The sequence below is a fragment of the Malania oleifera genome, chromosome 7, assembly GCF_029873635.1.
Source record: "Malania oleifera isolate guangnan ecotype guangnan chromosome 7, ASM2987363v1, whole genome shotgun sequence".
Lineage (NCBI taxonomy): Eukaryota > Viridiplantae > Streptophyta > Magnoliopsida > Santalales > Ximeniaceae > Malania > Malania oleifera.
Window position 1 is genome coordinate 87,646,918 of NC_080423.1, and position 22,670 is coordinate 87,669,587.

At 37.6% G+C, this 22,670-nt stretch overlaps 1 protein-coding gene across 3 annotated transcripts in view; it reads right to left on the reverse strand.

Moving 5' to 3' along the window:
* LOC131160433 (uncharacterized) overlaps positions 1 to 22,670 on the reverse strand; it is a 140,861-nt gene that overhangs the window by 14,500 nt on the left and 103,691 nt on the right. For 2 of the 3 annotated variants that reach the window (XM_058116113.1, XM_058116112.1), the window contains 4 exons: positions 22,169 to 22,275; positions 8,772 to 9,016; positions 4,017 to 4,085; positions 3,841 to 3,905 (listed from right to left, as the gene is read on the reverse strand). In XM_058116113.1, coding sequence (XP_057972096.1) covers positions 3,841 to 3,905; positions 4,017 to 4,085; positions 8,772 to 9,016; positions 22,169 to 22,275 — 486 coding nt within the window. Of the gene's footprint in view, positions 1 to 3,840; positions 3,906 to 4,016; positions 4,086 to 8,741; positions 9,017 to 22,168; positions 22,276 to 22,670 lie in introns of all 3 variants that reach the window. The other variant, XM_058116111.1, reaches the window with a different exon arrangement.

The window sequence follows — 22,670 nt, forward strand, 5'->3', positions numbered from 1 at the left end:
CAGTGAAACTTGTTGAAATTTTAACTATACAATGAAATTTCCTCAAAATTCAGAGATTTATGAGTGAAGTGAAATTTCTCTCTTAATTTATTTTATTTAATTCATCAAAACAAAATATTATTACAAATGCTTTTGAAATTATATGAAAAAATAAACTTACAGCAACATTTTATTAAACCATTCATGTCTATATTATCATTATTTGTATATTAAATAATATTTAAATGATTTATGAATTTCATTTGTATTAACTAAATATGCTTAATGTACATTATCTTACAAATATATTTGATACACATACTATATTACAACTTTTCCACCTCATACACAACATACATGTATTCAACTTGTAATATATTAGTCCTAAAACTTACATTATTGTGTCTACTAACCATTTCTAAAGTTTCACTAAGAATTTCATGCTTCATTACTTATTTTTGTTATTTTTCAAATTGAAATCAAAATTTCCGTCAAAATTTCCGTACATTTGGAGCTCAAAATTTGATTCAATCAAAATTTAACACCTTGGTTAAAAGAAGGCCATTTGACATAAGATTAAAAATTTGAAAGAAATATGATTGAGCATTAAAATGGTCCTTCATTGACAAAAAAATGTCACAATGTCCATACAACCATACACATGTTATAAAATATGCGGAAAAATAATTAGAGATGAGACAGAAATTTACGTGGTTTGGCTATGCCTACTTCATGGGCGGATGGGATAAAAAACTTCACTATCTCGGGAGGAATTACAAGATGATTTGGAACCGGCCTTGTACAAAATATTCTTTTCTCTTAATCTCTCCTCTTCTCTTATCCTTTCTATATGCCTACTCTTTCAATTATTTTTCTGTACCTTACAACATGGAAGATGAAAGGGTGGAAGATGAAGGCGTGGAAGATGAAGGGGTGACATTCATAATTTTCATAACACTCCCCCTTGGACGTCACCTATATATTAACTCATTATGCTAAGATCTTTAAGATGTCTCATTCCGATGAGATGAACCAATTTCTTGAATGTTGTAGTAGGCAAAGCTTTGGTGAACAAATCGGCTAGATTATCATATGATCGGGTCTGCTAAACATCATATGTGTATAGAAGAATTTTGGAGAGATATGCTTTGTATTGTCACCCTTTATGTATCCTCCTTTTAGTTAAGCTATACATGCAGCATTGTCTTCATATAAAACTGTTGGGATACCCTTGATTAATTGAAGACCATAATTTTCTTGGATATAAGAAATCATAGATCTGAGCCACACGCATTCTCTTCTACCTTCATGGATAGCTAGTATTTCAGAATGATTTGAGGATGTTGCTGTAATCGTCTGCTTTACTGATTTCCAAAATATAGCAGTTTTTCCATAAAGAAATACGTATCTAATTTGAGATTTAACATTGTGAGGATCAGATAGATATTTAGCATCTGCATATCCTACTAGTTGGGATTTGAAATCAAATGAGTAGAATAGACCCAAATCAGATGTACCTCTCAAATAGCGTAAAATGTGCTTAATTCCATTCCAATGTCGCCGAGTAGGAGCAGAGCTATATCTTGCCAGTACATTTACAGCAAATGCAATGTCGGATCTTATACAAATGGCCAAATACATCAAAGAGTCGATAATACTTAAATATGATGCTTCAAAACCAAGTAATTCCTCCCCCTCATCATGATGTTGAAGGGAGAAGGAGGGAAGAGGAAGAAGAACAGAGACTCAGAATAGAAAAGAGAGTTCAGATCAGCAAACAAGAAAGGAAAGAGAACTGAGAGAACTAAGGGAATTATGGGGAGAGAAATAGAAGAAGAGGAGAAGAAGGGAAGAAGAATAGAAACAGAGAAGAAGAAAGAGGGCAGAATGCTGCTGGGCCACAGGGAATTAAGGATAGAGCAAGAGATCAGAACAGAGAAAAGAAAGAAAAAGAGAGAAGGGAGAAGAAGAGAAGAGGAGAAGAGTGAGGGAGAAAGAGTAAACTGAAATGGAAGAACAAAGATCGTGGTTGGGCTCTGATACCAAATGATGCAGAGGCAGCATCAAGGTTCTGCAGCCATGGGAGTATTTAGAAGAAATAGGAGAGAGCAAGGAAAGAGAAGGGAGGAGAGAGGAAATACCAGGGAGAACTCACGTTCAATTCCAATTCACATTCATCAATAACTACCTACAACATGGCTTTCACATACTATTTATAAGAAAACCTCTTCACATGAAATTACATAAAAACCTCTAAAACTACATCACATTACAAAAATAACCCTAATTTACACAAATATTACAAACCACCCCCCAAATACACATAATCCTATACTAATTAATACTAAACACACATAATGAACTACTAACTTAACCCAGCAATTATCAATCCAATTCTTCTTAAGTAGTCTCCAACTTGGATCTTCCCAAGGTCTTGCTTCTTGTCCTAACATTGTTTGGTGGGAAGGGCACTGTGGAATAATTTGTTTTCCTGCAGTTGTAAGGCTTGGTGGGCACTACTCATGAGTTATGATTTCATATCAATACAGTTTGGGGCTTTGGAAGGAAGGGAAAAAGGAAAAGGTTATAGTTTTGTGTTTCTTTTGCCATATTGTGGTTCTGAGGGTTGAAAGGAATGTCAAGATAGTCAGACAACAGAAGAGCCCAATGCATTTGATTTAGGAGAAAGCTTCATTTTTGGCTGCATTTTGAGCTTATTCTTTCAGGGTTTTTAAAGGGTATTCCACTGTCTGATATCCAAAGCGACTGGAAGGCAGCATAGAAGTAAATACTTTATTTCTTTTTGCTGCAAAGGAGGATGCTTTGTCCTCTTCCTGTAATTTTGTTTTTCATTTCTTGGATTAATGAAGTTTTTGTTATCTAAAGAAAAAGAAAAAAAAAAAAAAATGACATTGACACTAAAATATGTACCGCACATGGTGGTCACAAGATCAATATCCTTTCTGAGTTCTTGAGTACCTGAAAAAGACACATTTAGCAACAGGAGGAGGGCAAAAGAACTTCTCTTGACCAGTGTCTGGAACATAAACAAAATAAGTGCACACAAAGACATGAGCCACAGCATGGATATCTCTCGGTACACAGTGGAGAACACTGGAGGGTAGAAAACAGAAAGCATGCTGTAAGAAGAGCATCAGTCCAAAAGGTTTTACGAAACATGCACACCAAGGAATAGAGACCATGCTATGTCAAATAAATGTCTATTTTTTAGTTCAGCTACCCCAGTTGAGGGGTAAGTATAGATGATGCTAATTCATTTGGCCAAGCAGAAAGACTGAACTAATGTTCATATTTTCCCTTGAGTTAAATAACAATTAGAAAATATGATTTCAATAATAAAAAATGCATAAAAATTAAAATAGAATATAAAAATAGAAATTAATGTAATTTTTTTTTTTCAGTTCTTATATATTTAAACTCACTTTTTAGCACTCCAAGAGCAGTCCTACAGTACATGGCAATTGAAAATTGATAAAAAAAAAATGATTTTCTGAAAGACTTCGATTATTTCTTTCAGAAATTTTCATTTTATGGATACTTTTCTTTAATTATATATTAAATTCTCATAGTTGTTTTATTTTATTTAATTATAAATTTTACATAGAGCAAATGATTTAATCCACAAAATGGATATTAAAGTACTGTAGAACAGCTTCCCACGACAAAATCTAGACAGAAAGATATCAACTAAACAAACACTTTATCATAACTTGTTTCTTCACTATACCAGTAATGAAAACTGGAAAGCAAAAAATGATACCAGACAGCCCTTTAAGTAATGACTTTATAAGTTCAAGAGACGAACATGTTGCAACTTATAGTATTAATTACAGACCATACATGTTCAAGAGCAAGAGATGTTGCAACTTTGTCCATACAAGTCTTTGAAGCCGCCACACCAGGACCTTCAATTTAGAAGGCAGTAGCATAAGCAATTATAAGTCCATGGAATCAAAACATGAAGTCCATGGAATAAGTGAGAGTCCAAATTAAATTAAGCATGAATAATACTAAACCTGTGTAAGAAACTCCTTCAGCCTCTAGCAAAGATTGAAGAGTACCATCTTCACCAAAGCCTCCATGCACTGCAAATAACAGAAGTTATATAAACCATGTAAAGGAAAATTGATGCAGAACATATATAGATACAAAAAGAAAGATAAAATCAAGATAGAGAAACAGAGAAGAAGAAATAAGAAGAGGAAGAACTTGATGCAGGGCAGAATAGGAAGATCAGTAACAAAGCAGAGAGTGAAACAGAGATGAGAACGAAGAAGAAGAAGAAGAAGAAGAAGAAGAAGAGAGGAAGACGAAGAAGGGAAGAGAGAGGGGTGCAAGAGAAAGCGAGAGAGAGAGAGAGAGAGAGAGAGGGAAACCAGTAACCTGCTCTGAATCTCAAATGTAATAACTGCCCAATAGAACACACAAGCAAATTTCTTATACACCCAACATTACAACAAAAAGGACTAATGATTAAAATAACCCCAAAATTATGAAAAACACACATAATAACCCTAAACTAAATAAATTTACAAAATAACCAGAATTTTTCTAAACTAAAATAAAAATCGTAATTTATAAAGCTATAGCAATATAAGAATCCAAAGTCTCCATTGATGGTCCTCCACGAAAATATTGCTCAGATGTAATCAATAACTCGGTCACAAGGGCAGACAAAGTTCTAATATAGACTGCACTTTAAACAGCAGATGGTGCAATCACATCACAAAATCCTAGTCAGTAAAAACTATTAATGCTATAGCCCATAAATAACTTTCTACTAGACCTGGTCCAAAGTTCAATCGCAAACAATAACCCTCAACATTAATCCATATCAGCTTTGAGAAACAAATTAAAGTGAACAAAAAATTGCATTTATGAACATTAAAAAACTACAAATATCATGGGGATTAATCCTACTACAAACAAGTACTATTAGTAGATTTATTGCAAATTTTCAGGCACTGCTTAACTAGCAACCAGTCTTAAATTTCCACGAAATTGTTGAAATTTCCGTCGAAATTTCCGATTTCCATCACCCTCGAAATCGAAATGGCATTCGATTTCCGTCTTGCATAATTTCCATTGAAATCTCAATGAATCATCCGAAATTTATCGAAATCTCAAAATTTTAGCGAAACTTGCCAAAATTTTAACTATACAATAAAATTTCCTTAGAATTCAAATGAGAAATTTAGGAGTGAAGTGAAATTCTATCTTTATTTATTTTATTTATCTTGTTGGAACAAAAGATTATTACATGTGCTTTTGAAATTATATGAAAAAATAAACTTATAGTAACATTTTATTCAACCATTCATGTCTAAATTATCATTATTTGTATAATAAATAATATTTAAATGATTTATGAATTTCATTTGTATTAACTGAATATGTTTAATGTACATTATCTTAAACATATTAGATACACATACTATTTTACAACTTTTCCACCTCATAGAAAACATAGATGTATTTAATTTGTAATATATTAGTCCTAAAACTTATATTATTATGTTTGTTAACCATTTCTAAAGTTTCACAAAGAATTTCATGCTTTATTACTGAATTCCGTTACTTTTTCAAATCGAAATCGAAATTTCCATCGAAATTTCCGTACTTTTGGAGATTCGAAATTTGAGTCGAAATCAAAATTTAAGGCCTTGCTAGCAACTTTGTTTGCTTGAATTGGCATTCTCTAAACATTTACCACGGAAACTTCAGGCCCCAACTTTTCTGCTTTCCTTCAATTTTATAAGACTTGAAGTTTTAAATCAATGGAAAAATCTGTCCAATTCCTGTGTGTCATTACTGTATTTCAGCACATCAGTCAGTGAGGGTAATGGACACTATTGCATGCATTAGATATATCTATATACCTATATTAAAGTTGAGATTTGTGCATAAAAGGGTACCATCTGTCAGCGCTTCATGGAACCTCATGTCCAAGGCCAATTGATTTTTTTCTATTAAAAAAAATCCCTTCACTGAGTTACTGAGCCAACACATTCCAATTTTTTTTCCTTAAAATAAGAAGACCACATCATCCTTCATGTTCGCATCCCTGTGCCCTTCCCTCTGCCTCTCTTAACATCTCTCTCTCTCTCTCTCCCACCCTCCCCATTGCTTCTCTCACAGCTCTCTCAAACAACTTTTTTTTTAAGAACTGAAACAATGAAGTTCGGCAACAGCAATGGCTGCACAGTTACCATCAGCAGGATTGGATGATGGAAAATGTGGCGGGAGCTGTGATAGGGGGTGTGGGGAGTGATGACATGATTATGGCCCCCAACTCTCCCCATAAAGAAGGGAAAACCGCTGTTGCAAACCCAGGATACTGAATCTTAGCTAGCCACTGTCAATGGAGGCCGTGCAAAGTCAAATGGCATGGTTGATTGTGTCATACATTCAGTCAGAAAAGAAGGCATTCTCTTCCAGTGCTGAGGCATGTATAGGGTTTGATCTGTGTTAATTTTATATGAACATTGTTTTAATTTATTTGAACTAGTGAATTGTTCCATGACTTTCTTTCCTTGTTCTGTTGTTATTCAGGATTAAAGATGAGGATGATGATTGAGGATTTCCTTATTCTGTTGTTATTCAAGATTTCCTACTACTACCACTTGCACTGCTGCTGCCACACTGCTTCAAATCTATTGTTGTCTCGAACATCCTTCTATTGAGAAGTTAAAACCGTAGACTCTTGATTTAAGTTTTGTGCCTACCTATAGTGTGAGTTTTGTCAGTTGGGACTTGGGAAAGCACCAGCATGTTTTGTTTGCTTCCCAATTCAATAAACAGGCTGTCAACCCTTTTAATTTAGTCCAGTAATGTTCGGAGTCCTAGTTGTGTTACATCAAAGTTGGGTTCCAGATATTTTGTCACATTTGTAGATGATTACTTAAGAATGACTTAGGCTTATTTAATAAAGCATAATTTTGAGTTATATAAAATATTTTATGCCTTTTGTCCTGAAATAAAACTCAGTTTAATTTACCTATCAGAAAACTCCATAGTAATGATACTACGGAGTGCTTGAGCACCTAATAACTATGACCGAATCTGAAATGATTCATCAGTCATCCTGTGTCCACACCTCACAACAAAATAGACAAATGAAAAACAGGCATTCTTGACGTCACTCGAATCCTAATATATCAGACAAATGTCCCCAAAATGTTGGAGTGATGCTTGCTCTCATAGTCTCATATCAACTAGAATGTCATCTTCTGTCCTCAAGAGGTAAAATACCTTGCTCTATTCTCTTCCTTGATGTTCCATTGTTTTTACCATCTCCTATTTGGATGTCCTTTGTCCATTTTTTAACTCCAAGTGTGGATAAGTTGAATCCTCATTATGTAAGTGTATTTTTTGGAGATACTCTTGTACTCAATAGAGATATCGCAATTATAAACTACTATGTTACCTTCTTTTGAGTCTCCACCATATAATTCTTACTCCTATTGATTCTTATGAGTCCTTTTTGCCTTTCTAAACTTCCAGATTCAGGCCTAGTTTCTCTACCTAGTCATCCTCCTGCATGTTCACCTCACCTGAGTCCTAGTCATTTGGATCATCGTACTTGTAGGTGTACACATGACAGCAACTAACAGAAGGAGAGCATCCTCCAAATCCTAATATGTTGCACCTATGGTTTCCTTGTTTGATGATCTAGCCTCCAATCATATTAACCTTCCTATATTGTTGTCTAGAAAGGTAAACATACATGTACCCATCATCTCATCTCTTTCTTTGTCATAATTTTTCATCACCCCCATATTGTTTTATTGCAACTCTATACTCAATTTCCCTTCCCAAGTGTGTCTGAAGCCTTATCCCATTGTGGGTGGAGGGCTGCAAAGGATGAGGAGATGAGCAGCGCTGATGAATTGCCCACCCACACTCTGTCATCTCCCTCCAGGATGAAGCAAAATGATTCAAGGTATTGAGTAAAGTGGTTAGCTCAACAACCTCTCTTTTGTTGAGATTCCTAACGAAGTACAAATCCCAATGATAGCCCCATCACAAGAAAAAAGGGCATAATAGGTGCGTTATGGAGGGACAAGATTTTTAATAGGTAAGGCTAGCTAACAACCACAATGAACACTTTCCCACCCAAGGGTCCTCCCAAAACCAAACACTGGTCATTGCCCACTTTGAAATGGGTGAGCAGAAAGAAAAGACCAGTTAGTGTTACTTCCTTGTGTCAATGAGGATGGGTTAGTGAAGGTATAATGATCATTATGATGTACTGAGGAGGAGATCTATTACTGTGCTTGGTTTTCCAATTTTACTAAACTCTGTTAACATGATGCATAAAAGAGATATTACTAAAATGGCAATTAATCCAAAGATAGTCATAAAACCGGACTAGGCATCCAATGATCCAAAGGCAATTCCTCCATTGAAAAAAAAAAAGTACCTATACTGCAGCTACTTCCAGATAAAATGAACAAAGCTAGTTACAATCTAAAATACCAAAATATGTCATGTCAACCAAGTTCCCACATGCACGCAGAAAGTAATTGCAAGAGAAAAGGAAGTCAAAAAGTGACTTGGAATTATGATACGCATGCATATGGGGACTTGGTTGACATGCATGTGAAGTACTGTCCATATCAGACATATTTGTGTGAAAAATAACAAAATGTATAAACAATGTTTCTTATAGCTGTCTTCTTGACAACCAATTCTCTAATGATAGAAGTTATAGATAAAAAAATTATAAGAAATTACTTAACCACTAGCAAAATTGTGACCGGAAACAGAACCTGCAATGAAAACTGTTGCGTGATGTTCCTTAGCTAGCTTGATCCACTCCTCCATAGAATATTTGACAGGTGGTTCATCAGATACATCGAAACCAGTAAACCAACTGTGCCTATTCAAACCTTCCATAAGATCATTCATCACTTGGTTCCTTAACTGAGATGTCAATACAGCCCGATCTGGTTGAGTTGTCTCGATGCATGCAGCGAAAACTTCCTCTGTGGTATGCCTTAGCACAACGGAGTAACTGTAACCATGGAAAAACATTATATTAGACAAAATGAAAACATCATGGGAACAAAAAGGACGAGGCAGACCAGTGGGGGAAGAGCAAGGAATTTTAGTCAGTGAGGGGAATTAATAAATTTATTTAAAAATTCCCAATATACAAATATTTATTTCTTCCATACATAGTACTTTTTTTCTTAAATTATTTAAGCAATCCACTATCGGTCTTTTGACCAGCTAATTAACTCCTATACTATAAATCGAACCCTGCATTTTGAGTTTGTGGAGCCAATAAGGAGTTAAAACTCGCAGCAGGGTCAATTTTTTATTAGAAAAAATTATGGTTTTACTTAATAGAATACACACATTTTGAAATGACAGAAAATATATACTAACCGAATTTTTGAAATTTCAGTTGGGGCAAGTAAAGAGTGGCTTTGCCACAGCCAACCAACCACCCATTATGCGCTCAAACAATTACATGAACTTTGTAATAATAAAACATCATATTTGATTATATTGAGGCATCCTCCATTGAAATCATATCAAACAATAGTGAAGTTCATTTCTAAAGTAAAACATTTTTGGCTCTCAGCATTTCAAATGAACACATAATTAAATACCGTTTTGAACCTAAGCCACCTCAACTTGCATTAAATGAGTAAATGTAGTGATATGCTGAGGCAATCTCTGAGTTCTTAGAGAACAAATTGAACAAGATTAAGCCAGCAGAAGCTCCTCAATTACTTTGGGAAACCAAGAATTTCACCGGCTCTTGTTAGAGATGGAGCCAGAAACACAGCTGGAGACGCGGCATTGCTGAGTCAGAAACGCGTGGTGAATTTAATTTCACGCGGTGGAATTTATTCTCCATTTAATCTATTCTTTTAACTTCCAATTTGTGATTAAATTGTATTGAATATCATGTAAAATCCAAGCCTATATAAAGAGGCTGTGGAAAGTGATATAATACAACAGCACAACACAGTGCAGAGAGAGCACAGAGAGTGCAGAGAGAGCTGTGAGGAAGAAGGGAGGAAGAGAGAGAGAGAGAGAGAGAGAGAGAATTGTAACATTTTTCCGGCGAGTTATTGAATAGTTGGTATGTGCTCTGTGAACGTAGGTCGTTCTTGACTGAACCACGTAAAATTCTTGGTGTCATTCTCTTCTGGATGCTCACAGGGTCCTAACAAGTGGTATCAGAGTCCAGTTAGAGCAGAAAATCCAGATCAGAAGTGATCACGAAATTCAGAGCTCTGTCCAGTAGATCGAAAGTGTGTTTTGAGGCCACCATCGTATTCACCTCGCCAAGATGAAGAGAAGGGTGTCCGCCGGAGCTCGAACGGAGTTCAGACAAGCCCGCACGCGCCCCCGCGCGTCTTGCCGTAGCAAGACGCCTCTCCACGCACCGGCGATGCGCCGCACGCGTCTTCCTCGCCTGACCGCCTCAACCCGACCCGAAGAGAACCCGACCCGACCCTGCAAGTGACTCAGATCCTGGTGAACCCGAGATCCGGTTCCTGACCCGGGTCTGACCTCAGCGCCACGTCAGCGCGCATACCGCGCACGCGTTAGCAGGAGTGCCACACGACAGAGGCGCCACGCCAGCAGGCACTACCACATCATCAAGTGGGTCCCATTGCCACGTCAGCGCCACGTCAGCAGTTTGACCAGGGTTGACTGAAAACTTTGACTGAGCTTTTCGGGGTTGTTTTGGGTCCGTTTTTCGAGCGACTCAAACCATTTCTAGAGTTTTCGATCGTTCCGGATCCATCCGTGCTATTCATTTGAGTTAATTCCATCTATAGATTAGCAAATCGAGATGTCAAATGAAAAGAGCTCAAAAATCGAAATGTTCAACGGGAACAATTTCGGTTTCTGGAAGATGCAGATAGAAGACTATTTGTTTGAGAAGGAATTGCACTTACCGTTGAAGGGTAAGCCAACATCCATGAACGAGGACGAGTGGGACTTGATCGAAAAGCCCTCGGAGCCATCAGAATGACGTTGTCAAAATCTGTGGCGTTCAATATCAAGCATAGAACATCCACCAAGTCTCTGATGGATGCGCTCTCAAATATGTACGAGCAGCCTTCAGCCGCAAACAAGGTGCATCTCATTAAAAGACTATTTACGATGAATATGTCTGCAAATGAGAGTTTTAGCAGGCATCTGAATAACTTCAATGAGTTGTCTAATCAACTCCCTTCAGTCAGGATAAGGTTGATGATGAGATTCGGACTCTACTGATTCTCAGTCAGCTGCCTGAAAATTGGAATGGTGTCGTCACTGCCATCAGTAGCTCCGTAGGAAAATCGAAGCTTGTATACGATGAGGTCGTCAGCATGATTTTGACGAAAGAAATAAGAATGCAGCCGAACCATAGCTCCAATTCGAGTTCAGCCTTGAACATGGAGAATCGAGGTAGAGGAAACAGGCATGGACGATCAAACAACCGCCGCAGATCTAGGCCGAGAAATCCTAGAGGTACTTAGGACACAGGTTCTTAGAGCACTAAAGCTATTGAGTGCTGGAACTGTGGAAAGACTGGTCTTTACAAGAACCAGTGCAGGAGTCAGAAGAAAGAATTTGAGATGAGGGCAAAGACAGAAGCAAATATTGCTTCCGAGAATGATAAGATGTTAATCTGCTCTTTGGAGAGCAAGCAGGAGTCTTGAGTCATAAACTCCGGAGCCTCATTTCATGCCACATGCTGTAGAGATTGCCTAAAGAAGTACACACCAGGTAATTTTGGTAAGGTGTACCTTGGCAACGATCAACCTTGCGACGTAACCGGCAAGGGAGTTGTGAAGATCAGTATAAACGGGTCAGTATGGAAGCTGAAGGATGTCAGGTATATTCCAAACCTGAAAAAGAATTTGATCTCAGTTGGTCAGCTGGCAGATGAGGGATACACGACGAAATTCATTGGCGATGAATGGAAAGTCTCAAAGGGTGTACTAACAATTGTACGAGGTAAGAAAAGAGGAACACTTTTTCTAACCTCCAATGCCTCCATGTCTATTTCAGTTGCTGCAAGAAATGGCGACAGCAACATCTAGCACCAACGACTTGGTCACATGAGCGAGAAGGGACTCAGGGTGATGCACTTAAAGGAAAAATTGAGTGGCCTACAGTCAGTGCAGGTTGACATGTGTGAGGATTGTATAGTCAGGAAACAGAAGAGGGTTAGTTTCCAGATAAACACCCATGAATGTGTTGGGACACATCAGCAGAATACCAAGAATTCTCAGGCGGAGGAACCAGTGGAGCAGATTGTCGCACCACCATCTCCTACTCCAGCTCCGGAGCTTAGGAGATCTACTCGGTCTTATATACCAGACAGAAGGTATATTGATTACTTACTTCCTACAGATGGAGGAGTGCCCGAATGCTACGATGAAGCATGTCAGGTGGCAGATACGAGCAAGTGGGAGCTTGCAATGAAGGATGAGATGAAATCCCTCACCTCCAACAGAATGTGGAAGTTTCCCAAAGGCCTTCATAACAAGTGGGTGTACAAAATCGAAGAGGAGTATGACGGCTCCAGAAGGTACAAGCCTCACTTGGTAGTCAAAGGCTTTGAGCAAAAGAAAGGGATTGACTACACCGGCTTTTTTAAACCAGTTGTGAAGATGACAGCCATCAGATTAGTCCACAAATATCAAGCAGACAGGAAGGTGGCGACTACAGAGAAGCTAAAGTTGTGCTCAACTTCAGTTGGTCTTCATGTTTGAAGACACATGTTATGAGCACATCATTTATTCATGATACTGGTTGAGAAGGTGTCTCTGTCTCCAAGTGGGAGATTGTTAGAGATGGAGCCAGAAACACAGCTAGAGACGCGGCATTGCTGAGTCAGAAAACGCATGGTGAATTTAATTTCACATGGTGGAATTCATTCTCCATTTAATCTATTCTTTTAACTTCCAATTTGTGATTAAATTGTATTGATTATCATGTAAAATCCAAGCCTATATAAAGAGGCTGTGGAAAGTGATATAATACAAGAGCACAGCACAGTGCAGAAAGAGCACAAAGAGTGCAGAGAGAGCTGTGAGGAAGAAGGGAGGAAGAGAGAGAGAGAGAGAGAGAGAGAGAGAATTGTAACATTTTTCCGGCGAGTTATTGAATATTTGGTATGTGCTCCGTGGACGTAGGTCGTTCTTGACCGAACCATATAAAATTCTTGGTGTCATTCTCTTCTGGATGCTCATAGGGTCCTAACAGCACTAACCAACAATTTACCATTGCCAACACAGCATTCATAGACTAGGATTAATTCCAAAGAAGGCAAATTTTTTTCTGGCATTAAATGGAGAATAATACAGAGAAGATTCCCAGAAAAATCTGATGTCAAGCCCAACCAATGGACCACTATACAGTGAATTTTCTACTTGATCCAAATGATGAACCTCAAATGATATTGGTTTCACGCAAGATCTTGTCTCAGTATAGGTATCAAAAGTGTGAAATGAATGCCCCTCTTTTGCCAACTTGGAACCACAAAAAACTGAATTCTTCTCCATCCCTTATTTTCCACACTAAATGGAGGCTCCATTTTGACTAGAGTCATCCAAAGTGCCAGAAGGTAATTTGACATAATGAACCACATCCCACCAAGATTCATTAACAGGGAACTTACAAGGAGGAAAAATAAGATATCTATTGACAATAATATGGGTGAAACCAGGAAAAAAAAAAAGGCATTAAGAACAACAAAAAAGGAGGAAACATTAAACCAGCAAGTTCTTCCAATCCCTTCGAAAATCTGGAATACCAGCTCCCCTAAAATTACCAATCCCAACTAAAGAAGCCATATACAGAATCTTTTCCCTCACCAGTGTCCAATTTAACTTCTTCCTAGAAAATATCTACGCTCCATCCATAGATCACAGAAGATTGCAAAGAAGCCACACTTCCACAAAACTGCCCTATCCTCCCTTCTTCCAAAACCTGCGAAGGAGATGGCTAGCAAATTTTCCACTGAAGAAGGACAACCCAACTCTCTTCCATTATACTGAACAGTTTGGTCCAAAACCTCCAAGCAAAATTGCAATGCAAAAGAAGATGGGATGCCATCTTGGAATCGCTATAACAGAGCACACAAACATCTGGAGTGAGAGCCTTCAAAGGTCTCCTAATCTGCAGCAAGTTATTGGTATTAAATTTGTTAAGCACAACCAACCATGTAAAAGCTTTGATTTTTGGGGAAACTTTGACCTTCCAAATAATAGGGTAAAGAGTAAAACAAGAGTTGGGCTAGGTCAACAATTCAAAGAATGATTTGCAAGTAAACAACCCCAGCTGATCCAAAGACCAAGAACAAACATCCTAACTAGAGACAGAAAGCAAATGTTTAATAGGGACAAGGAAAACAACTCCGCCATAGCCCTATTGTTTAGAGGTCTCCTGAAGTGGAGATTCCAAGAAACAAAAGAGCTACTCAGATTGCCAACAAAAAAAGAACTCTACTCGGCTTAGGGCACAATCTAAAAAGATAAGGAAAATAAGTGGAAAAAGAAGCAATCCCAAGCCATGGATCTTTCCAAAAACGAATCCAGTAACTCCTCACCACCTCAAATTTAGTGTGAGTGAATAGACAACAAATCTAAGAACAAAAATCCACGGACTTCCCCAAAGAACATCTCAAACTAGTATTAATATCCCACCCATTCTCATACTTTATATAACTCTGTGCCACAAGGATATACCTTCTAAGGGAAAATGCCATAACCATTTATCTAAAAGTGCGGTGTTTTTCGACACTAAATTGCCAAGACCCCTCAGCCCCCCCCCCCCCCCCCTTCTCGGGGGGGGGGGGGGGTGTTAGAAATACAAACATCCACCCAACTCATTAAATGGCCCCAACAAATCCCCTCACCAGACCAAAAGAAATCTCTCGCGATTCTCTCAAGATTACTAGAAATTCCCACGGGAATATTAACAGACATGAAATACAATGGAATGTTAGAAAGACAGGCCTAACTAAGTGTTATTCTAACCCCAAAAGAGAAACGGGCCCCCTTCCAACCATCTAATATCTTGGCCATCCATTCCACTACCAAATTCCATAAAATACGTTACTCTAGGATTCCCTCACAAAGGAACCCCTAAACAAGTCAACAACCAATCCAATAAACCACACCCCACATCTATAAATTGTTTATTAGTTCACTTGACGGGTACATTTAAGGCCACCATAGTCTTAAATTTCCACAAAATTGTCGAAATTTTCGTCGAAATTTCTAATTTCCTACACCCTCGAAATCGAAATGTCAGTCAATTTCCGTCTTGCATAATTTCCATAAAAAACTCAACGAATCATCCAAAATTTATCGAAATCCAAAATTTTAACTATACGATGAAATTTCGTCAAAATTCAAATGGGAAATTTAGGAGTGAAGTGAAATTTCTATCTTAATTTATCTTATCGAAAAAAAAAATTTATTACAAAGGCTTTTAAAATTATATGAAAAAAAAAACTTACAACAACATTTTATTTAACTATTCATGTATAAAATATCATTATTTGTATAATAAATAATATTTAAATGATTTATGAATTTCATTTTTATTAACTAAATATGTTTAATGTACATTATCTTACAAGTATGTTTGATACACATTCTATTTTACAACTTTTCCACCTCCTACAAAGCATAGATGTATTTAATTTGTAATATATTAGTCCTAAAACTTATATTATTATGTTTGTTAACCATTTCTAAAGTTTTACAAAGAATTCCATGTTTTACTACTAATTTCTGTTATTTTTTTCAAATCGAAATCGAAATCGAAATTTTTGTACTTTTGGAGCTTCGAAATTTGAGTCGAAATCGAAATTTAAGACCTTGAAGGCCACTAAACCACTTTTCCCTATTTTAATCTTGAGCTCAATTGCCTTCTCAAAACTTGAAAAATACTCGAAATGCTCCTAAACAATGGGCTATGATCATCCAAGAAGACAATGGTATTGCCAGCAAATTGAAGATGACAAACGACCACCCCCCCCCCCCCTAGACCAACCCCCTCTATATCACCCTATCCACCATCCTGCTCCAAACATTAGGTATAAGAGTGAAAATAGGAAGGGAGACACTGGGTCACCTTGTCTAATGCTCCTCAAAGCAATAAACCAAGATTTGGGTTCAACATTCACAATCTCCAAAAGCCCCATCTTAGACAAACAACCCATAGTCCAACTATGCCAACGCTCACAAAAACCTTATCCAAGAAGCTCCAACTCACATTATCATAAGCTTTATCAAAATCTACTTTGAAAATGAACACCTTCCTTTTATTCCTTCGAATATCCTCCATCAACTCATTGGCCACCAAAATAACATCCACTATTTGTCTCCCAAACCCCCGCCCCATAAACGCACTCTAAGCACTCAAAATAGTATAGTTGAGCACCACACAAAACCTACTAGCTAACATTTTAGTGATAATCTTATACACACTAGAGACAAGACTAATAGGTCTAAAATCCTCAACTTTGGAAGATCTAGGTTTTTTAGGCACTAAAGCTATAAAAGAGGAATTAATGCTCTTACTCAAAACCCCATTTCCACAAACATCACCCTTAATAATCCCCCAACAATCTTGGAAGAAAGACATGTTAAAACCATCTGGGCATAGAGTCTTATCCTTATCCATCCTAGATAGTACCCCCCCCCCCACTTCCTCCTCATCGAAGGTCTCTCTAACTGATGCATTTGATCATCGAAAATAGGATTCCATTTTAAACCCTCTAGCATTGTCCTATTACGGTCCTCCTCTTATTACAAATTACAAAAGAAATCATTAATAAAAGATGCAATTTGACTATGCTCATTAGTGACCCTCCCACCCCACCACATCCAACTCGCTAATCACATTTTAACTTTTGTTCACATTAGCAAGACTGTGAAAGAAAGAGGAGTTACAATCTCCATTTTAACCCATTCAAATTTAATCTTTTGCCACCAGCTCCTCATTTCTTGAACATATACCTCTTCCAACTCATTTTTAATTGAAACTCTTCACGCTTTCTCACTATCCAAGAGAATAGTCTCCTCCATTATATCCAAGAATGCCAACTCACCCAAAAGACCAAGCTTTTTAATTCTAAAGTCTCCAAACACCTTGTTCCTACTTTTCAGTTTCTCCTTCAAACATTACAATTTCCTCATGAATCTAAAACCTTCAAAAAAAATCTCTCCAAATCCTCTCCCCAAGAATCCCCTACAAAAGGCTTATATGTCACATGGTTCCACCACATATTCTCAAAATTTAAAGGGGTAGAACCCCACGACACCTAACTAGGGTCCAACAAAATAGGGAAGTGATTGGATGTAGTCCTAGTGAGGGCAATTTGGGAAATATTGGGAAATTCACCCTCCCACTCACTATAAAACAAAAATCTAATTATTCTACCTAGCCTTCCCCCCACCCCCCCTCCCCCAAAAAACCAAGTGAAAGAAGCATTCCCCAAAGGAAGGTCTCACAAACTGCTATGATAGTTAATGAATCAAAATTCAGCAGTCCCGAGATAGTTCTAACCCCTCCTTTCTTTTCTCTAGGAAACCTAACTACGTTAATATCACCAACCATTACCACCTAGGGGAGCAGAAACCTAAAATAAAACAAAGATTTCCCAAAAAAAGCTCCACAAAGTAGGTCTAGAGGGCTTGTAAATTGAAGACACCCACCACTACCCCCACCCCCTCACTTCAAATAATACAAAAAGGGAAAAAAAAAAATACACCATCGGAGTATCAATTCTAGAAATAGCTTGAGAATCCCATTAAACAAGATACCCCTTGAACAAAAATCACCCTAGATAATCTTAACTACCCCCAATCTTTCAATTCCAACTTAGTTTTCTAGATAAGGGCAGTATCAAGAGAATTCTTGTCCAAGATCTCCGGTATCAAGCTCCTCTTTCTCATACCCCATAATCCTCCAACATTCCAACTTACTATCTTCATAATCTGACGCGCTTATCATCCATCCCAAAACCTTTTCCACCCCCATAGTCAATCATTGAGACCAAATTCTTAAGCTCCTCCTGGATTTTCTTCTTCCTTCTCTCGTACATCATATGGCTTAAACCCATCCTTGTCACATTCCCAAAAGGGCCTACAAATTCCAATCCTAGGTTTCCAAGGAGTCTTTACGAGTCTAGGCAGTCTCTATCATCTCCCTTAAGCTAAAATCACAGCCCTCCCCCATAGTGAAATCCTCCCTATGGCATAGCGTTACCAAGAAAAGGAGGTTAGGTAGGAAGGGAAGAATACCTTTACTACTTTTAGATGAACAAGGATCCCCCATAAGACAATCAACTTTCCTAGCATGATTTCCCCCCACACCCCGACACCACAAGAATGAACAACCGAATTAATTGCAACATAACTGAGTCCATGGCTTGGGCTAGAAGACAAAGATCCCTCAACATTCAAACCTTTAACTTGCTCACAATTGTCATTTAAAGAATTTATACCTGCTTGTGCACAATCAAAATCCGAATGAAGACTATCTCTCTCCAACCACTGTGAGCTCGTTGCTGGAATATCAGCTTTATCTGACCCATCCTCTTCAAGATCCCCACTAAAACCTTCAAACCTCTAAAATAGAGCTTTCTATCAAAGTCAGCTCTCATCTGATCAACCAGAAGCTCCTTCTCTAATTTGCACATACTGCCCATCTCTTCTTTTGAATCATACCTCAGATCATTTTCCAAATCCACTTTGATATCATGTTCATCTTCTCTAAGGGAGTCACGATAAAAGGCAGGTCTTGATTGCAAATATCAACTTGCTTCATGTTGCTCATAGAAGACTCTTTAAAAGAGCACGCTGCCACTAATTCTTTTGGATCCAAACTGTCCTTTGAAATCAGCACAGCCATAACTTCCAAGTTAGCTTGTTTTGGTCTGCTTGCCTCCATCTCAACCGCATACCTTTGATGTTGCAATTCTGGAATTGGGATCTTTTTTACATATGCCTTTACTAAGGAATGGGCCTTACTTTTAATGACCAATACCAACTTGGTTTCCTTCCGCCCGAACAATTTGGGCCTCTGAAATTCCAGCCCAGCTTCAACCAAGCATATCAGCCCCACAAAAGAACCCCCAGCAAATTTGAGAACTTTCCTTTTATCCCCACCCTTGCGTGACATGGTAATATTGGATAAAAGATTTGAATTTAGTTAACCGACCTCCCTAAGCCTTTTGATTTCTGGATATTTCTGACCCAGCCTCCACCCTTGTTGCCGAAGCTCATTTAATCATGTTGACATAGGAGGAGTACAATCAAAGCCTCTAGAAAATGTTGGTACTCTCATTTTTATACTTTGATCTTTGGGTGTTTAAAGAACTGCGGTCAGAACATCACCAACATCCACTGTTGTTTGTAAGTTTCTAGTGGTTGACAATAACTCCAACTGGGCAACAAGGATGCCATTCAACCCTTTTTTCCAATCCCCTTAAGGTATACATACATGAAGGACATTCTTGCTATAATCCTTCTTCAAGCATATAAACTTGCCTCTACCATTTTAAAGAACCTTCAAAGACATACTATTCTTTGCTTTTTTGTAATAACTCCGTGATGACTTGCCGCACCCCCTTAATTGGCAGCACTTAACACCCCCAACAACTTCAGCACCCAAACAAGCTCTTTCTTTTCCAGTACGATGTAGGAGACAAGCTTGCTTGCAAATTCAATGATGCAATAGGACAATGCATCAAGTTAGTTGATGGTCAATCACTTTCTTCTTAGTTTTAAATCTAGCATGTTCTCCCATTTCTGCATCGAGCACGAGAAAGACTCAAGGGTTGTGACAGGCAAGGTGACAAGTTGGAAAGGGTCGTTAGGTTATGCAACAGGATCTAGATGATACTGGTAAACAAACAATGATTACTATCTACTAGCGCAAAATGAAGTTTCGAGAAGCTTATGGTTGATTTTAGGGTTTTGACGTGAGAAGGCAGCAAGATGTTGTTAGGGACACCATCGATTTCTAGAGTGAAAGGACATTTGGTGGTCGAGGGGAAGATCCAATGAAGAACAATTTTTCGACAAAGGTGTCTTGGTATCAAAGGAAAAAATAATGCAGAGAAATGGTTTAAGAGATTGTAGGGTTCGATTTCATTAATGGAATCAACATGAAGAGACAATATTTGGCGCAACAAGTTAGAGGGAGGTAGTGTATGGAGGTTTGGATGGGTGTCGCGAAGCAAAGAAGCATTGAGAGGAGGGTAACATCATCATCCAACCTCCAAAAGGTTCCATTTCTATTCCAAAATTTCACTAAAGCATGTGCTAACCAAGATGCCATTAGACGTTAAACACTTGAACAACAAATTCAATCTTAGTTTCTTGTCAATTTTCCATCTTGGTTGCACGTGTGGCATGTGTGTGTATGATACAAAGAGGGTTCAACATGAGACCAATACTAATATTGTTGTCCACATGTCATGGTCAACATACCAAGGCCCCAGGATGATGAACATCTTCAAATCATCAAAACCATAAACATGATTGCATCTTCTTTCGCTTATCCTCATCAATGTCACTGACAATATATATCATATGACTAATAAAGTGTCTTTGATTAGTATTTTGTCCACCAAGTGCCCAAGAAAACAACCTAGAAGGTACACGTTCATCCAAAATATTGCCTATAGCAAACCTTTTGCAGGAACATGTCAAAGAAATGTAACATCAAGAGGAAAAGCAAAAAACATTAACTAAGAAAACCGAAAATAAAAATCCCAAGGGACATTAATATCTCCTTAACCTAACACTTTACCAAGTATAATTTTCACGGTTAAAAAAAACTAAATAAATCATGCCAAATTTAAAATATTTACACCCCATCCTAGAAATTGAACCGAGATCAAACCCTGAAGTGGGGAGCTAGTCTTTCTAGCTTGCCAAGTGAACCCAACCAATGATGTCGTACATAAAATTAAAAGCAATAAAAAGAGCAAATCCTTAACAATAAATTTAAATTACTAGTGTAACATCATAAAATTGAAATAAAGTAAGAGATTTTAGGATAAGTAGAAACAAGATTGAATATATGAATGGTAATTTCAGCTAGAAGAACAATGAAGATAAGATTAAACTTGATAATCAAGAAATCAACAACACTAGTAGATTTCGATATCTTGGATATGCAAGCTGAGGGAAAAATTGAAGAGAGCATAGTACATAGAGTTAAATCAGGCGGGGTAAAATGGAGGAGTGTTTCATGCATATTACGTGATCATAGGATACCATTGAAATTAGAAAGGAAAGTTATATAGGACGGTTATAAGACAAGCCATACTATATGGATCAGAATGCTCGATAACTAAGAAACAACATATTTAGAAAGTAAAAAAGTTTCCGAAATGCAAACGCTAGATGAATAAGTCCTAAAACATTAAAGGATAAATTAAGAACTGATCATATTCACAACAAGCTAGGAATAACACCAGCAAAAGATAAGACAAGGGAGGGGCAGCTCAGATGGTTTGAGCATTTGAAACATAGACCAAGTAGTGCACCTGTGAGGAGGAGCAAGCTAGTTATTGACTTATTGTTAATGGTACTAGAAAAGGTATTGGTAGACCTAAATTAACTTGGAATGATTTTGTGAGGAAATAATTAACAACGGTTAAATTAGTTGAGGAAAATGTCCTTGATCATGTGAATTGGTGGACGGATTCATATAGTCAACTACACATAGTGGGAATTAGGCTTCTTCTTCTTGTTGTGTTATTTAAGGTAAAATGGACTTAAAAGGATAAAATAACTGATGACTGGTGAAACAGCTTCACAGTTCAACCTTTTACTCTAAGATCTAACTATTCAAATTGAGAAAATTGAATGGTAAAGTATAAATGTACAGTTACAAATGGAATCAACCAGTTTACCCAAAAAGAAATAAAAAATTAGGTAGATTTGAGTATAGGTATTCCAGAATATCTGAAACAATTTACAGTCATCAGCAGAAGCGTTTTAAGGGACAAAAGATCTCTATTTTATTTTCTTCAGCAGCCAGTGTTACATTTTTGAAGCATGATGGAAACCACAGAAGCAAACCCAAATGCAAAAAAAGATTCTCTGAGATGTAAGAATATGTACGTACAAAACAATAAAATACAGTATCCTAACAGTGAAGTTATATCTCTTACGGTAATGACCAGACTGTTCGGGAGCTGAAATCAGATTCCTTCTTTTCCAGGTCTGTATTAGATGCATTGCCATTTGTGGGGGCAAGCAAGCAAGGAGTTACTTCCAGCTGTAGCAACAGAAATTGCCAATCTCAGATATAATCAATCCAATTAAGGACCCATGTGAATTGAGAACAAACTGAAGTTTGCAGAAAAAAAAAAAGCTAAATCATTAAAATAAGGGTGTTATTCATATCCATAGAATTGTAAAATATAAATCTATAATGACTCTAGCCAACTTATTGGAAAGCTCAGTTCAGTTAAGAGAGTTCATAAAACAGCCATTAAAAGTTTTAGAATGAACAGGCAATTGGCAAGATCCACAGTGTAACGGTCCTAGGCCCAACACTGATGAGGTATTGTCTGCTTTGGCCCACTCGCCTCACAGGTTTGTCCTATAAAAGATGCCTCCCTTAGTTGGAACCCAAACCCTCCTTCTAAGCCCAAGATCTCCCTAGTACAC